Source organism: Barbatula barbatula, assembly GCF_947034865.1.
Source record: "Barbatula barbatula genome assembly, chromosome: 17".
NCBI classification, from domain to species: domain Eukaryota; kingdom Metazoa; phylum Chordata; class Actinopteri; order Cypriniformes; family Nemacheilidae; genus Barbatula; species Barbatula barbatula.
Window position 1 is genome coordinate 11473539 of NC_136780.1, and position 18340 is coordinate 11491878.

At 37.2% G+C, this 18340-nt stretch overlaps 1 protein-coding gene across 1 annotated transcript in view; it reads left to right on the plus strand.

The window, feature by feature from the left end:
* Window positions 1-1128: 1128 nt before the first annotated feature.
* The window catches only part of oprl1 (opiate receptor-like 1), a 29448-nt gene continuing 12236 nt past the window's right edge, over window positions 1129-18340 (plus strand). The window contains exons 1-2 of the mRNA XM_079479043.1: window positions 1129-1384; window positions 1762-1952. Coding sequence (XP_079335169.1) covers window positions 1765-1952 — 188 coding nt within the window. The 5' untranslated portion in view covers window positions 1129-1384; window positions 1762-1764. The remainder of the gene's footprint in view (window positions 1385-1761; window positions 1953-18340) is intronic.

The following is an 18340-nucleotide window of genomic DNA, read 5'->3' on the forward strand; positions in this document are numbered from 1 at the left end:
GTTATCTTATGCAGTATATGGTATTTTTTTTCATTCTTAATGTTTAAATGCTTTGTTTGGACAACTGGGAGCACGTTTGTTTCCAATTTGTAGATTTCAGGACCAAGGACAGCAATCACTCCAACTTCAATTCACTATTAACATTTTTTTAACCAGCATTGATTTTATTAATGTATGGAGCTTTTATTATTCCTCTGGCGTAAACATTGCACTGAAAAATAGCCCAGGAGAGAAATTATTCACAGAACAAAACGTTAACGGGACTACATTAATGCACCAAGTAGCCTAAGCCTTCAATGTTTCCTTTCGGCATAATGATGCACAAGTGAACCGATGCTTGCGCGACTGTTGGGTTTGACACGGTCTGTCAAAGTAATGACGCTGTGATTTATCACCGGTGCGTTTCTACCTGAGCAAGAGCACCCCCTGTAGCCAACACTCCCACTCATACACACATTAAAGTAGTGAATGCCTCAATGCTGAAACAATTAAGAGCACCGCACACACGTGCATTAGTGACCTAGAGTTGATAACGCGTTTATGCACTGGTCTATTCTGTCCCGTGGGACTGTGAAACACACGTGCATGCAAAATCAGCTGCATTGTGCAAATGTGGACTGACCCTTAGGAAATAGAACAACGGTTTTATTATAGCAAAAGCGTAGTTTGTATGTCGTTTGGCAGATTGATAACCTTTTGTCTTACCACGGTTAAGACCAGACCATAGTAAATCTGTTATGACTGGTTTTACTACAAATACAAAAACATGGTTACTACAGTAAACCCGTTTTAGTAAGGGGAGGCACATGTTGCATATCACAGTAATTACTCATTCAAACCAATTATTTAACCATCTGTTGTTCTTCGTTACCCAATGATGTCGTTGAATAACGTCGAATAAAAAAAACTGGAAACGAGAAAAGACCAAGAACTTGACATCTTTGTCAAGAGACAGACAAAAGCAAACATCATTAACACCTGTTCAGGCGCGTGCACACAACAGACACCTGCAGGAGCGCGCCACCGCCGCGTAGTCAACGTTTGGGTTAGCGCGCGTGCCAGGAGAGCGAGAGGAAGAGAGATGGGGAGAGCGAGAGAGGAAAAAGATACCTAGTGGAGATGCAAGTCGCTGCTGAAGATTCGCAACAACAAGCAAGTCCTATACCGCACCTCCCCCTCCCATTGCGCTCGCCCAAAATACGGTTGTGTTATGCCTGCGAGACACAGCGATGTGCGTGTCTCTGCTGTTGAAAACGCAGCTTTGAACAGAGAAGAATAACGGCAACACAGCGATTTGCGCTTGCTTACAGGAGTCTTACAGGACGCGGCGTTGCAAACACGCAAAAACGATCATACGGGATTTGGGGAATTTCTTCAAACAACGGTATGTGGTCTCAGTATATCCAACGCTTTAGTTGTGCTCCCTGAAGCGATGCTGGGAGAACATGATTGCATACTTTTTGCCGTGTCCAGTACCATGAATTTAGAGGTGATGTTTTGGGTTTGTCTCATGCGCAAACTGTTGACAGTACAGTAAACGGTTCACCGTGTGCTCTCGGATGGCATGCAACTTAGCTTTTGCATATCATATCCCATAGCATTAACTGCATCCACAATACATTTGCAATATATAATATAACACATCCTCGATATGAAACCTCGAACAAACGAATTTCTTCGTATGCGTGTTATCATTTTACACAGGTTGAAGTGCGCGCGTTTGTTTATGTGTTGCTGTTTTTGCCGTTTGGCTTTTGGTAGCTCATGGAGTTCCCAAACGACTCCAGCGTCTTCGCTGACCCCAGACACTTCCCTCTGTACAACTTCAGCTCCTTCAACGGGACTGACAGCTTCTTCCCTCGGGGCTTCAAAATCACTATAGTCGTGATCTACATGATCGTCTGCGTGGTGGGGCTCGTGGGAAACTGCTTGGTCATGTACGTCATCATCAGGTAAGTTCACCTGCTAGGTTGAACGTGATGATATTATTGAGCCATAAGGCCGATGAAAAGTATTGTAGAGACTTTGGCAAGGCAGTTTTAACACTAAACTAAGGCAAATATGTACTGGAGAAAGAACCACTGGGCATTCTGACAGCCCAGACAACACTGTATGACTGTAGGCCAGTGGGTCATGACCCCGTGGCACACGGACTGAAGTGTTTGTTTACTGTAGTGGACAAGATAATGACAGTTGTAAATACAACTTTTCTGTTCAATTGTTTATTTTTCCAGATCCTGTGTGTCTAATAACTAATAAATTATAAAATAGAAACGAATTTCAAGAATTTAGCTTCTTGCTCTTAGATAGAATTATTTTTTAGATACAAAATTATGTTGTACTTCCCCGGTTTCATTTAGTACGTCATTGTGGCTTTGTAGCACTATCAACAATGCTACTGTAACAAAACTTTCTATTTGCCATAAGCAGGGCTGATGAAGAATAGTGTTTTGTGGCACAACTAGTGCAACACTGCACCTTTAGGAAACATTGAAAGTGTGTTTCAACACATACTGTAATTATTGGGACGCTCACTTCATATTTATCTATTCCAGTAATTACAATCAAAACAAATATTATATAATACCATACAAACCATATTAAAGTATTTTGTTCCATCTTTATTGCAACAGTTTTGTAATGGCATTTTTCTGTGACTGAAGCTCTGCTTTTGAGTCATTGATAGGTTTGGGTGATAAATGTTTGGCTCAAAGGTGTTCAGCTAGGTTTTCAGGTCTGGACTCTATGCAGACCAGTCAAATTCTTCCACACTAGAGACTGAATCAATAATTTATTTTCAAATCTTGCTTTGTGCACAGAGGCATCGTCATAATGGGAACTAAAAGGGTCCTGCCTAAACTGTTGCTATAAAATTTGAAGCACACAATTCTCTAGAATATCATCAAATGCTGTTGCATTAAGATTTCTACTCACAGAAATAAGTAGTCAAAGCCATTAATTAGAAGGGGGTGCCCCAATACTTTTATCCACACATGTATAGTGTATATGGGAGAAGTTATAAACAAAGTAGGGTAACTATATGTATGTTTTTTTGTCTTTTGCGACCTTATGCTTAAAACGCATGCTGGACATTATAAGAGAAATATATAATGCACACATTTGGGAGAACAGTGCTGATGAATGCAATCGTCATGCTATTGAATATGCATATTTGAATTTTATTAGTAGAATGAAATAATAATTGTGCAGCTGTGAATAAAATAGGGTTGTCGTAGTATACCTGTATTGACAATAATCGTGATTCAAAAAGCCATGATTATCGATATTGTGTTAATTCTATACATATTGTAATATTTGAAGTTCAAGTTCAATTTATTTATATGCTATAGCGCTTTTTATAATGTTGCAATGTTTCAAGGCAGCTTTACGTGATAAAAGAAAACACAGAAGAGTAAAACTAGTGTGAAGAGTCCAAACAGAGAGGACCGTCCCATTAAAAGCTATTAATGGAATTTTCAGAAGTTAATCCAATATCCTAACCAATATCTAATGACTAATAAATGGAGAAAAAAACCCTCGGGAGAAACCAGTCTCAACCGGGAGTGCCAGTTCTCCTCAGACGCATTGCAGCTGCCGTCAGTGACTATTAAGTAAATGTTTATGATTAAGAGGGAGTGCCTTATTATTCATAATTATCTGAATTGACGTTTGTTGAAAACAGTTTTAAAATGATTTTGTTGAGTCTGTACCATTTCAGCAAATATATAAAACAAATTTTATGGTTTAAAGTTCAAAAAACGCGGTATTTTCCACATACCGTGCATGTTTGTATCTACTCTTTGCCCCGCCTCTCTGAAACGCACAGATTGTTTACAAAGCTCATCGCTCTGAAAAGCGCGGTGTGCTATGATTGGCCAGTTAACCAGTGCGTAGTGATTGGTCGAATAATGCAAGCGTGTGACGGAAATGTAACGGCTCTTTACATATTCGCAACATCAGGTTCCAAAGCAATTGTACTGACAGGTGATAAAATGTCTGAATCTGATCCGGAAAAATCAAGATGATACATCAACTTTGCCAGCACGACTTGAGCAGGATGTAAAGCTGTGGTAAGGTTTTATTAAAATAACATTATGTTAAATAGTTCAAAACTATAGCTAAATGTTTTACCTTTTATATATGACGTTATAAAGACTGCAAACAAACAACCATATACATCATACAGAGTTTGTGTGAGAGAGAAACAAGCTCGCATAACAGCAGGGAATAAATAACGTGCACGCTTTGGCCCCTTTTTCAAAGCATTCCATCACATTATCTATTCCAGTTCTTTGTAATATGTTTATATTACGGATGCTAGTTCAAGTTAGTCACTATCTGTTATTGTTAATGATTATCCCACTTATCCCCTATTAGTATGACAATGTCATTTTTTGTATATAATTACATTATAATGTGAGCCAATATGAGGGCAGAAATCCTTAAAAATCAACGTCATGGCAGGGTCACAATTGCGGCAGTTCATTTCATCCCATTTAGTTCTGGTCACCTGACCTGCTTATGTGGTTTGTCTGGTTGTCTTGTAATGACCCTCCACAAGACACATAGTTTCCGGAGTCTTTAGGTCTTCACCCACTCAAACCCAGTTAACCCACCTTCTCCATCTGTTTGCGTGCGTGGGGGCCACAAATTTTTTTACTGCCCCTCTTTCTCTGAAGGGAAGGCTTTAATTATAAACCCAATGTATCATTTCTTCTGCTCAGTTGACTGCTATCCCGTTTGATGAGTTCAGCTGTCAAGGTTGCTTTTTGTTTTCCTCACCGCACACAATACATTGCTCACTCTCCCACTCACATGTTGTGCAGCGTCTATGAATCAATCACACGTTGCATGTAGAAATGTAAATGCAAGCAGTTGACCGCAGCATTACTTCACCACTTGCTAGACCAGCGTTTTCAACAGTCTCAGCCAATCAGAACGATCGACACGCTGTGAGGAATGAAACTGTATGTGAGCTTGTGTTGCTAGAGTTGTTCATATACATGACTGATTACTTAGTTTACTGAGTTAGTCCAGTCCAGTCTGCCATCATTCCATCCATCCATCCATCCATCCACGTATCTGTCCAGCCTTTTGGCACAAGTGTGTGTTTATGAATGGACATTTCGTGCAGATACATTTCTAGTTGACTAAATTGAGGCCTGTTAAGTCGAAGCGTAATGAATACATCCTCTGCCAGTGATCTGCAGACAGTACATTACAAGGAGGAATGAATATGAAGCCACATAACAGCATTAGCACTGCCCTGCTGATCTTTGTGCAAATGCTTCTTGGCTGTTGTTTGTGGTATATTGTGGCCAATGTCAAATCAAAGTGGGCTCTGGTTTTCATGGCGGGCCCTCTTGCCATTATTTCTTTCTGTAAAATGGATTTAATATAAGATCCCTTTATGACTGCCCTGTATCTACTGCATGATCAAATCTTTCTGCAGTTACATCAAAAGAAGGAAACCACTATTGTTCTTCAGCATGACAACTTTAACCTCCCCATATCACATAGACACAATTTCTTTAGTTTTAGCAATCTGCCCTTTCTTTTTTAAGAAAACATGATCTTAAATCCGTTGTGTCTTTTGCAGCTGGCAGCAGTGAATTTGTTTGTTTATGGATTAGGGCTGTCACAATATCCAATGTGCCCGACACAATTATTGTGCCCCGAAAAAATCGTGATAACAATATTATCTCAATATATATACAAATGTTTATCAAAAAGAAATTATAATAGTGAAATTTTGTCTTTAATGTTGTGTTATGTCTGTTATTTGGTCAATGAATCACACTTAAAATAAAGTGTATGAATGCAGAGAGACCGTTGTCACCATTATAACTGTTTGAAATTTGTATTGGGTGCTGAAGTTTACGATATTATAATGTGTGTAGAATTAACACGATTTTGATAATGGAGGGGTTTTAATATGCCGTTTTTTGTCAATACCCTTTTATGGATGCATGCTCAACGCGCTAAGTCTGTACAGTATATGAGTTTATATGCAGATGAATGCTTTTAAACATTTATCCTTATTAAAGTGATAGTTCACCCAAAAATGAAAATTCTGTCATCTTTTACTCAAACTTTCAAACTTTTTTGACTTGCTTTCATCCGCAGAAAACAAAAGAAGATAGAACGTTGATAACCGAACAGCACTGGACCACATTCAGTTCTTTTGTATGGACACAAAACCAATGCAAAGTGAATGGGCTCCAGTTAACAACATTTTTCAAAGACAGAATCTTTGGAGAACTATCATTTTAAAGTTTGTTAACCTTTGAAAACAAATTAGCAGGACTTGCAAAGTCAATAACATACATTTTAGGGACTGAACATTAACTGTACATATGTGCTTATGTAGATAAAGCATTGCATTAGTCACGGGTTCCCAGGGGAAGCCAAAAATATCAATGTAAAGTTTTAAATATTCAAAAATCCTTACCGCTGAGTTATAAAAGGTCCAGTCACTGAAATCTAGCAGCAAGGTTGCGAATTGCAACCCAACGCATACTCCACCCCTCCCCCACACTACAACTGAAGAACATGGCGAATTATGTGCAAGGGGACCCACGGTGTATGTAGATAGAAATAGCTTATTCTAAAGGTAATAAAAAAATAACGCTTCATTGAGTAAGCTCTTTATACACCTGTGAAGACATAGCTATGTATATTATATACATGCATTTCTATCAATTGATCATCCCAAAAATCACACACTGGACCTTTGAGCTCAGAAGAATTCAGCTTTTACACTCTTTTCATAAGTGGGTCACAGCCTTATTATGGTCATTTGTCATCTAGATACACTGCTACAATATAATCTGAAATAAAAAACTGTTTCATTTTAGTTTTGCTCATTCAGGGAATTCAGTCAGGGATCGCAAGGGCGAAGAACCCAAGTGGAGGCAGCGGTGAAGGGGTTAACACAAGGATTTATTAAAACACAAAACAAATACCCACAATAAACACGACTAGAGACACTATAAACAAAACAAGACGCCAAAACAAACCACTTCCCACGAGGGGGCAAATATAGACTAAGACTAAATGAAAACACAGGACAGCAGACATGAGGGCATTAAATAGGGAGACTAAGAAAGGAGATAACAATGGGCAGGTGTGGGTAATGAGACACAGGTGGAAAGCTAACAAGGAAATGAGAAGGGCGGGGCCAGAGACGAGACCGGAGAGAACACATATTATGTTGTGACCGACGATAATATGTTTTTATCCACACAAAACACGTGGCTCTGTCATGATCCTGCCACTAGACTACAAAATCAAGTCATAAGGAGGCAGAACCATGCCAGAATTCATTCAAGTCTGTACATGAAAGGCCATGAGTGAGTTGTGCTCACTTACATGAATCCCAATGAATTTAATACATTTGATACAGAACGTAGAGAAAGTCACATTGTTCCCTTACTGGAGTTGGTTCAAGGCCTGGAGTGCTAATAATTTTCAAAAGTGTTTAAATGAAGCAGGTCTTAAGCCTATAGCAGCGGTTGGCCCGCGGGCCAAGACTGCCTTCAAAATAACAGTATGAGAATGAGATGTTTTATTTTGAAATGAATTGAGAGCTTTTAATTTGATAAGTTCTGAAAGATATTCAAAGGAGTCTGTCGATCGCTAGACACACTTCTAAAATAGCAGTCATGGAATATGGGGTTCAAACAGAGAAGCATTGAAATGTTTGCTTATAACGCGGGGCCTCAGCACCAACACATGAACAATCACAAAGCAAATTCAGCTTCCATTTTTTTTTTTTTTTCGTCTCGGGGTTACCTTCTAATAATATATTGTTTGCAAACAGCAAAAACTTCAATGCAGATAAGACACACTGCGTTCACAAACCTATGCAGGTTGACTGAAAAACTGTCTATATATATTTAATTAACTATATTTTTTAAATTAGGCATTGTTCATTTCTTAAATTATCCTTTGACTATGTTCTGGCCCGCCATCTGGTGCCGAATTCGTTTTTTTGGCCCGATGCCAAACTTATTTGCCGACCCCTGGGATATAGTGTCGACCTTGATTCGTTGCAATTTTGAGTTGTTCAGTTTCGTGCGATCGCTCTCAGTTTTACCGCTCTCGAATAAACTGTTTCTTGTTTTTCACTGACATTTCTCTCAAGTGTTGAGGACTAGTGCTGCTTTGAGCTTACATTCAGTATGAGTAAATTACTCAAGTAGGCCTACTGTTAAAATCATATACTCTAAGACTTTTACTCATGTTGTTTTGAAATTCGTGACTTGTAACTTGTAAGGGAAGGTGTCTGTGCTTTAACTCAGGTGTGGTTTTCAGGTACTCTTTACACCTCTGCCTAAAGACAGAGAGTTGCAACACACTAAAAGTGTGCATCTAATGGAGAGTGAAGAACGATGAAGACCTACAGTACAGAGTGACACCATGAACATCAACACCAGTCATATACATGTACCCTTTTTGAGCCTCATTCATGAAACACAAACGGAATGATTTTTTTGTGTAAATTGTTCGTAAAGTCAATTTGGCATACATTTTCTGATTCATGAAAATGTTCGTAATTTCAAAATATTAGTTGGTACGAAAGAAATGTACACCTGCTCCATTGCACGTGTAAATAGTGCGTAAAACCGCACGTAACGTTCTGTATTGTTTTAGACAAACTGATGACTGCATTTTGATGCACTTTGTATCATAATGATATTTCACAAGTTCTTTTGCCATTTTTTACTTTTTAACTTTGGCTAAAACGCAGAGCTCCTCACTACTCACACTACATTGACCAACCATCATACACAACAGTTGAGACGTTAATATAAATGGTTACAGCATTTTCATAGTCATATTCTTCTAAATAAAATACTAGTAACAAGTAGGCTAACTGTTGCGTATATTCTAAATCACAGCATCCAACGCATCTCCGGAATAAAGCACAGTGCTTCCAAAGCATTCTCAGGCGCCATCAGCTGGTCGTAAGCATATAGCCTATTAGTATTTTAAGCATTTATGCAATATAATATAGCCAAACCAGAGCATGAAGTCCAGTGGATTCCAGCATTCCTAGATATGTAATATGCATAGCTGTCATTCATAGGCAGGAATGATGTTAATGGTGAATGAGCATGCATGCGCGCCTTGCTTACGAATGATTGGAATTCATTAACATACAAACCATTAACTATGACATTTGACATTTACAAAGTATTTGTGAATCTGGAGGATCTTTTTTACTCACAAATTACTTGGAATTTACTCATATATTTACGAATGTTTCATGAATTGGGTGCATTTTTTCTGTGCATATAGTCATACTTCATTGTTATACATGTTGTCTATCTTCCTGCTGTATTCATATGATATAGCCAGAAGATAAATTTAAATAAATAATACATCTCATTATCAGAACCTAATTGGATATCTTTGGTACATTTTCATAACTTGCCTCCATTATAACTATGGAGAACATTCAAATGAACTTTAATAAATAAATACATTTAATTCATCTATGAGGTTGAAGATATATAATTTTAATGGGAGATTGTTACCGTGAAATATATCGTTACTACTCATTCCATGAAATCGATGTTTGGTCATTCCGCCCACCCCTACAACAGAGTATATAAATGCTATTTAATATGACTGAATCGACTTGACTTTATGAGGTTACTCAAGCAAAAGTAATTTGTAATGTTTAGATCATTAAAAATCTGTTCTGAAGGTTACATTTCTAATTGATCTAACCAAAATACATTTGTTGGTGTAACTTAATGTAGCCAGGTTGATTCAGTCAATTGTGGAAAAACATAATGCCATTTTCCTATGAAGCATAAAGGTAACCTGACCATTTTTTTCTTATTTGCTACGAGGAAAGAAATGATGCTTCACCTGAGTAATGTACTTCCAGTCTGAATTCAATGACGTGAGAGAAAAAGAATACAAAAACATCACAGCAACAAACATGCACTGCCAACCTGATTCGTGGATGAATTACGAGTCAATAAACGAGTCAAGAAGACAATAAATAACTTATTTTGAAATACAATCAACTTGATATAATGAGAATCACAGACTTGAAACAGATCGCCTGCATTCTCATTACAATTTCTCAACTGGTTCAGAAATCTTTTGAGTAAAAAGTAGCTTTTTGTGTTCCTCAGACGAAAGATTATACCTATACAGGTTTTAAACCACATTAGGGTGAAAAAAGGTGTTGACTTTGGAACACATTCCTATACATGCCTAATCCTCTACCCCATATATTCCTGATGTGAACCTCCACATACTCTGATAGATATAATGTATAATGCAATTTAAGTCCCTTTGGATAAAAGCGTCTGCCAAATGCGTAAATGTAAAACTCTCCAACCATAGGCCTCCAACACAGATGGTCTGCATGTCATTAATTGACGATTAAAAATTGTTGGCTTGCATAAGAACACTTTATGGCAGTCTTTGTGCAATGCCTCAATGCGATTACATAACAACTTTAATAACAGACCTAATTTCGGAGTGTAGTTCACGTTATTGTCTTTCACCTAGTTAGAAGTAAGGCTTTATTAACATCAAAACAGATATTCTTCTCTATCTGCATGTACCATTATGCAGACGCTTTTATCCAACACAAGTGCTTTTCAACACAAGGTGGATGGTGCTGTCAAAAGGCGTATTACCATTGGCATTATTAGTTCTACTTGATTGCTTCTCGGCGTATCGCGAAAAACAACAGGCTCTATGAGAATTTGAATGGTGTGCTCCTTTCACAACAATTCATTAGCTGTGATCCAGGCCGGAGAGCCAAAAAGGAACGACAGAATTGCTTGCGCGATATAATATTGTCTCAGATCAAACACAATTTTTCAATTCCTCCTGAATAAATCAACATCCTCTGAAATAACAGAAACGCACTTACCTGTGTAAGCACCTGTCACGTGACACTGAACATTTAGAAGAATGTATAATGACTGTGAACGTTTGTGGCTCACCCTGGTGGGAAAGATTTCGCTTAATGTCCGAGCAGCGGAGAGTCATTTCTACAAGAAAATGCAAGTCACTTAACATCTACTCAAGAACTAATTCACCCTTCTATGATAGAGACAGACAGATCAAATTGTGAGCAATGGTTCATCACATAAAAGATGATGACTGTATCAGGACTATTAACAGATGGGTGTGAAAGTGTATGTTATGTGACTAACAGTATGATGTGTTCGGCCTTAAAACTTTGCCAGTCTTTTGTTTATTTTTAAGAAAATGTCAAGCATTTATACAGACTCATTGGGCGTAAATAGTGTTTGTTTTCGTAGCTCGGTTGGTGGAGCATTGTGTTAACAGATCAAAGGTCATGGACATGAATACAGGGTCTATTTTTATTGAAGCAACTCTCACTACGCCACAACATTTTTAAGACCCAAGGATTCTAGTACTTCATATAGTGCGATATAGTATTTTTAAGAGGGTCCAGTGGTCCTAATAGGTGTACAGACAGTGTTTATGGAGGACATGAAGGACATTTCACAGAAAATGGCTGCTGTGAATGTGAAACTAAGCTGATGTTACGTTTTTATCTTCGTAACACACTGAGCCATTTTTGTTAATGCAGCATCAAGGAGCAATTTACCAGTTTTACGTTTTCCTCGAAGGGTGATACCTATTTTTACTTTTTAACAGAATTTTTATTCTATTTCACTGTTTTAACTTCACGCATCAACTACATGTTATATCACACAAACACACGGCCACACAAACACACACACAAAATGGCTTCTTCAGGCAAGCATTATTATAGTGCATTTTGAATAATTCACTATTATTTGTCACCCTTTATGTTGTGACTGGGTTTTGCAAATATGTAACCAATACAAAGTATTAAAAAGTGCATGTAAACTGTCAACACAGAATTTAATCATGCGTTTTTTTATTTCCTGAAAGACACGGAATTTTTTTTCTAATAACAAGACTAAGAAATGATTATAGTCATTATAGCATTGCTTATATATCATTTTCAACACAGAGCTGTATATGCATACTAGATATTACATATACTGTAATATAATATAATGTTTTGTGTTAGTCTAAAATTTATAGAAATAATTGTCACATAATCAAAAAGTTAAATATAATTCATAATGTATTTATATATATTAGTTAAAACATATTTAACAGAGTAAGAAAATGTAATCTACAGTATACATAACATAATATCAAAAAGTACACTTTCAATGTTACCTTCATGCAATAATAAGTGTAAACAGCTTTTAAAAGAAAATCAATCTCTGACGCATAATAGTGTCTGTAGTTGAAGAAATGTCAAAATGTGAATGTTTACGCACTTGCAGTACATACAGTTGATAAGGCAGTCTGATGCAAACACTTCAATAGACTTGGCAGACAGTAAAAAAGGTTTTCCAGAATCTTGCCAAATGAGACACATGTACAATTATCATGCTCTCTTTCTATTTGGATTTGTAAATCATTTATTTTGAACATTAAGGGACTAATTCAATTTATTCCCCTGTATTCGTATTTTCCAGCCTGTTTGTTTTGCAAGTCACTCAAATTGTTTTGCGCGTATTAAGATTCTACAGGTTGCCTTTTTGTTTGCAGTCTGTTTGTTATTGTTATCAAATGTGAACCTCGTGAGACTCGTGAAAAATTATTATTATTCATTATTATTGAAATCAGTTTACTTTGCTAAATTCTGCTACAATTTTGGTTACGGTGACCAGTAACATTATTTCAGAATAAAGACTTTTTGAATGTAACATCCATGAGTTAATACTAGATGTAGTGGTATAATTAAATCACAAACCATTAAAACAGTCGATATTTGCTGTTGCCATTGAGCTTTGCTATTATGTTGCATTGCATTGCTATCCTAAATGGCTTTGTGCAATACTCTCAACAATATTTATTGAATTTCATTTGAAAGCTCCATGCTTGTTTGATTTGTGCCCACGCAGAATGAATTGAGTTGTTTGTTGTAATTGCATTCTCCTGCGGTGCTTTCCCATGTGCTGTAATCCTCTCCGAGTGGCACAGGCTGGCATAAAACAAAATTTTGTTTTTGATTGTATTCAATCAAAACAGAAGCTTTACACAGGCACTGATGGGATTCATCAGGCACGCCACTAAATGTGTTCGAGCGCACTGTGCGAGTTTGGCATGTGATTCATGGTTACAGATTGGATTTGGAATCGTTTTTAGGCTGTGAGTTGGTGTTTCTCGACTGCTCCCTTACAGAAATGTCAGTCTCACCGTTTTTACGAACGTTTAATAGGCCTGAAACATTAAGTATAATGAATGCAGTTAAAAATTTGAGGTATTCAAGGTATTCAAGGTACTTTCAGTTATTTAGATTTTTATTTTTTATACAACAGGTATGACTTTGATCATATATAGTCATTACATTATGTGAGAAGCACCCACCTGAACGCCTGCCTAAAAGGCAGACATTGGTGAACATCTGTTTAGCCCTATGCCAGAGCAACTGACTGGATATTGTTTTTTTAATCAAATTTAAATGAATAAATAAAATAACTGTGAATTTAGAGACTACTATGGGTCTGCTAGGTAATCGATAAAGGTGCTATTTAATCATCTCCCCCAATTTTGTTATTCCGTCCCCCGGAGTTGCCACAACCCTGCATGTCATTATTTTGCTAGTGATGTCAGTCAGAAGATGTGCTTTGCCTTATTTACACATATGTCCCCTTCATGGCAACTAAAGTGAACTGCCAGTCATTGTGTGAATTTCATCCATCTCTGAGGTTTATTTAGTCTGTATTGAGATAATTAATGGGGTCCACAAGGACTGGCCCTCATGTTGCCTCATGTGGGCTCCTCTTCACAGGTAAATTGTCCTTTTTCATTACCTTAAGTATTTAATCTGTATATTTTCAATATATTGTGTCAATAATATTTTTGGATGGCTTCTGCCATCATCTCTATCACTATCTCAGTTTGGGTCCTTATTTGATTTTGAGGTGCGTAGATGTATGTTTTTCTATTATTTGTAGTTCAGATTGTCTTTTTTTCTAGATGACAAATTTACACCCAAATTTACAATATCTATTGTTTTGCTTTTACAAATCAAAAGCCGTTCATCATTTATGAGTCAAGCTGTCTTTTGGCAGCTGTGAGTGAAAGACGGTAATACTATATTTCACTGTCAAAGGGAAGGTTACACACCGATAATCGCATCATTCAAAACACCCTCGTATTTGCAAAGTGCTAACTGGTTTAGAGTGAGAGAAATACTGAGCTTTTGATTGGACAAAACATTTTATGTTTCCACATATGCAAGCAATTTGTATGTTTCCAGTCATTTTCTGGATGAGTAAGAATGAAAAACATTTTAAATTTATACGTCTACTTAAAATTGAGTTCAGTACTATATGTGGATGACTTTAAAGTCCCTGGGAACCGGAAGTAGCAATCAGTTTAACTTCCGTATTCTGACACATTTTTGGGTGAAAAGGAATTTCAAAGGGCGTGGCTTGTGTTTTTCACTGCGAATGGATTGGATGCAAAAACAGCTGATGCATATTTAAATGAAATTTGGCAGCAGACTGACAGTTGAAGGGGAGAGGTTAACGGATGCTCCACCCAGGACATCTAATTTACGTCATTTGAGAAGGATATGGAAATTTCAGGGTGGAAGTGCATTTTCAGATTTTAACTGAATATCATGAGGGTACATGAATTTTAAAAAGAATATGACCCACATTGATAAGCTATTTACAATAAAAGCTACAATTTTTCATGAAAAGATAAGAATTGTCATTTTTAATTTTTCTGGGACTTTAAAGCCAGCGAAAAACACACATACTTTTCTCTTAATTTGTCATGCACAAATAGTGTCTCTACCACTAACTCATCCTTTCACGTCTAATATATTATCCCCTTGCAGTCCTTGAAGAAACCGACAAATCTCTAACGTGTCAAAGTAAGAGTTTCTACACAAACGCTATTTTCTCTGTGTGACTGAAGGTGCGTCCCAAATCGCGCACTTATGCACTATTCTACGTCATTTTCACATTGAAAATGATCAGAAAAGAAGTGCACTTAAAGTACCCAGATGATGCACTTTTTCAACCGAAAATATTAAGTGTGGAACTGTGGACACTTCACGCACTCAGCGGTCGCAGTTTCGCTTACACCGCAGAAGGGAGGCGTCACTATCGGATGCTGCTCGAACAAAACTCTCCTGCAGAGTGATAACGCTTCCGTCTGATGATGACGTGTCATGCGATTAATGTAATTTGCGCTCGTCTGGGAGACCGATATATTTCCGGTTAGTATAAAACGGTTTAGTGTTCAATTTGGGACTATGCCACTCTTCTGAAATTCATTCACTGGGTGGTTGAGTGCAAAGTGCAAAGTTTAAGTGCATAGTGTGCAGTATGTCATTTGGGACACAGCTTGACACACACAACGTTGCTTTTATTAAGATTTGAAATATAACTCACCAGAAGATGAAATTCAATTCTGAAAACCTCCACCCTTCCCCTGGGGACTTTGTGGCTCCAAGACAGAGAAATGATGCAATTAACATAAATATATCATCATACATGGCAGGTCATGTAAAATTCATCCCACAGATCAAGTGATTTTTCATTCCCTTTTTCCGCACGTATATCTAATCTATTGAAAGGCTGTATCATAGACCAAAATTAGACTTGAATCACAGACGAAAACACTACTCTGTCGCTCTCCCTGTCAATCAGAAGAAATATTGTGTGGGCGTTTCTTAGGTTTTGAGAGAAAAATATACTGAAACCTGTTTCATCTAAACATATAATTTCATCCAATACTGTTATACTAACACCGACTGCATTGCATTACTATATTCTCTGCTAATTTTCATTATAAGGACTAAAAACCCAGATGCTCGTTTTGTGCTTATTCTCCCTTGATAATCTTTTCACCGTTTCCCATTATGGCATCAGTTGAAAGACTGAGATTAGCCTATGCTGGAAAAAACTATAGACACTCAAGCCAAAAATCTGTAAATGAGTCAAGATTATATACATAAAGAGAGAGAGATAAAGAGAGAGAGAGAGAGAGAGAGAGAGAGAGATAATGTGTGGGAATGTATTCTCGCTGCAGCTCTTCAGATCTGAACGTCCTGATCTCTCAACCCGCATCACTCTCTCCATCTCTCTACCTTATTGATCTCTCTCTTCTCCTCTACTACATCCCTCTCCAACATTCCAAGAGGGTCAGGGCCTTGTTTCAGCTTTGTATGATCTCAGCCTGTTTTTAAAAAGTAGATGAGATCAACCACAACTCTCTCAAGGCCCTTCCTCAACCGACCAGAACTATCAGAGCAAGCCTTCAGTCTTTACATTTCAAAGTAAACTTTCTGTGTCCATTGAGCTTTAACTTTTCTCATCCAAGTTTATTGATGTTTTGCTATAACCATGCCGCTGTGCAATGTTTCAATGTTTTTGTCTTCTCTGTTCTTTATTATTTGACTTGTCAAGCGATAAAAAAAAGAAATACCAAAATGGCTCAGCTGGAGAAGAGTCTGAATGACCAGACGATACTAAGAAGCAAGGAACTAAAATGCATTCTTTAAATCAGAAGTCCCCAACCACCAAGCCGCGACCCACTACAGGGCCGTCAACAAGTTTCAGTGCTAACATCCACTAAAAAACATGATGCGTGTCCCACTTGTACTACCTGGTGTTCCTCCTCTGCCCACCACCAACCCCCCGGTCCGTGAAAAATAATGTGAAACTGACACCGGTCCGTGGTGTGAAATAGGTTGGGGACCCTTGCTTTGAATTTCAGCCTCGATGAAAAATTTTCATTATGTTTTGCTACGCAAATATACCGGAAAACATGACTGAACATGATTTTCTCTACAAAATGTAGCAGTTCACATCTTATGTTTGGATTTATAAAATGAATGGCTCTTTCGTGTACACAAACTCTATCCTATGATCCTTCAATGTTGCTAATTTATAAATGGCTCTGTCACACAAATGTTTTTTATAATCCACACTCAGGCTTATAACCATGTTTGCTAAAGTGCTTTGCTGCTGTATAAAAAATGGAAGAAAATCTAAAAATGTACTGGTAATTTTCGGCCAGGACATTATCCATTACTTTGACTGGCATTTCCATTAACCCTTAACCACTACACAATGCAGTGCAAAATGCAGGTGAAATAAGTTTAAAAAATCAATAGGGAAAAAGCATTTGATGAATATGGTACATTCTGCCCTATTTTTACATGTTTTTTGCAATGTAATCACTGGCTGGCTGGCTTCAATATGACAATAAAAGCTAATTGGTTTAAGCAATGGCATAGCAATGCTTTTATTAGAATTGGTTTTAGACAAAAATGATATTTTATGGTCTTTATCTGAACAATTTTGTGAAATTTTTTTTTACCTAAGATCAAGGGCCAGATTTACTAAACATGGCAAAATAGCGCAAGAACGAAATTTAAGTGTACTGACAAGGTGCACATTACAAAACACAGGTGCAATATCTCATTCCCAAAAGGACCAACACAATCTACTAAGATGAGCACAAAATAGCACATGGTTTAATGCTTGTTTAATGGGTTGTTAAATAAAGCTGTGAATTCCAGTACAATGAAAATGCGAATCTTAGTTAATCATGTTGCGGGATTCATTTAAATAATCTCCTCCTATAAAATGCATAAGCAATAATGTCAGTCGCAAAAACAGTTGTATCCACATCTTTTCAACGCTAATTTTCAATACGTGTCTTTAGTAAATACCAACAGTAGTTGTTTAACACCAAAAGAGACGTTTGCAGTTTCCCTGGCCTTCGTTGCCACTTATACCCTTCATCGTTCACTCTTAAAAATAAATGTGTCTAAAGGTTCTTCACAGCGATGTCATTGAATGGTTCTTTGTGAAACCATCTCTTTCTTGCTTTTTTATAATCTAAACAAAAAAAAATTTGCCAGACAGAACCTTTTGTAAAACAGAAAAGTTCTTCAGATGTTAAGGTTCTTTATGGAACCAAAAGGTTCTTCTATGGCATTGAAGAACCTTTTGAAGCACCTTTTTAAGAGTTTATCCATTACAATGAATACAAAGAGAGACACTCGTTGACACACAGTAAGAGAATCAAGCTTGTTTAAGAAATCTAAGCACAGTTTGAGATTTATTTTGTCCTTTCTGTTTATCCCTTTACCTTCAGTGGTTTATCTTGAGCTGTGACAAAAATACACTTTTGAAATATTTTAATCAAGAATTATGTAAGTGTTTTTCTTAATTAAATATGTATTGTCTGGCTTGCTGGCAATCAAAACAAGTGTTCCATCATTCATGAGTCTTTTGCTGCTAAGAATGAAAGACAC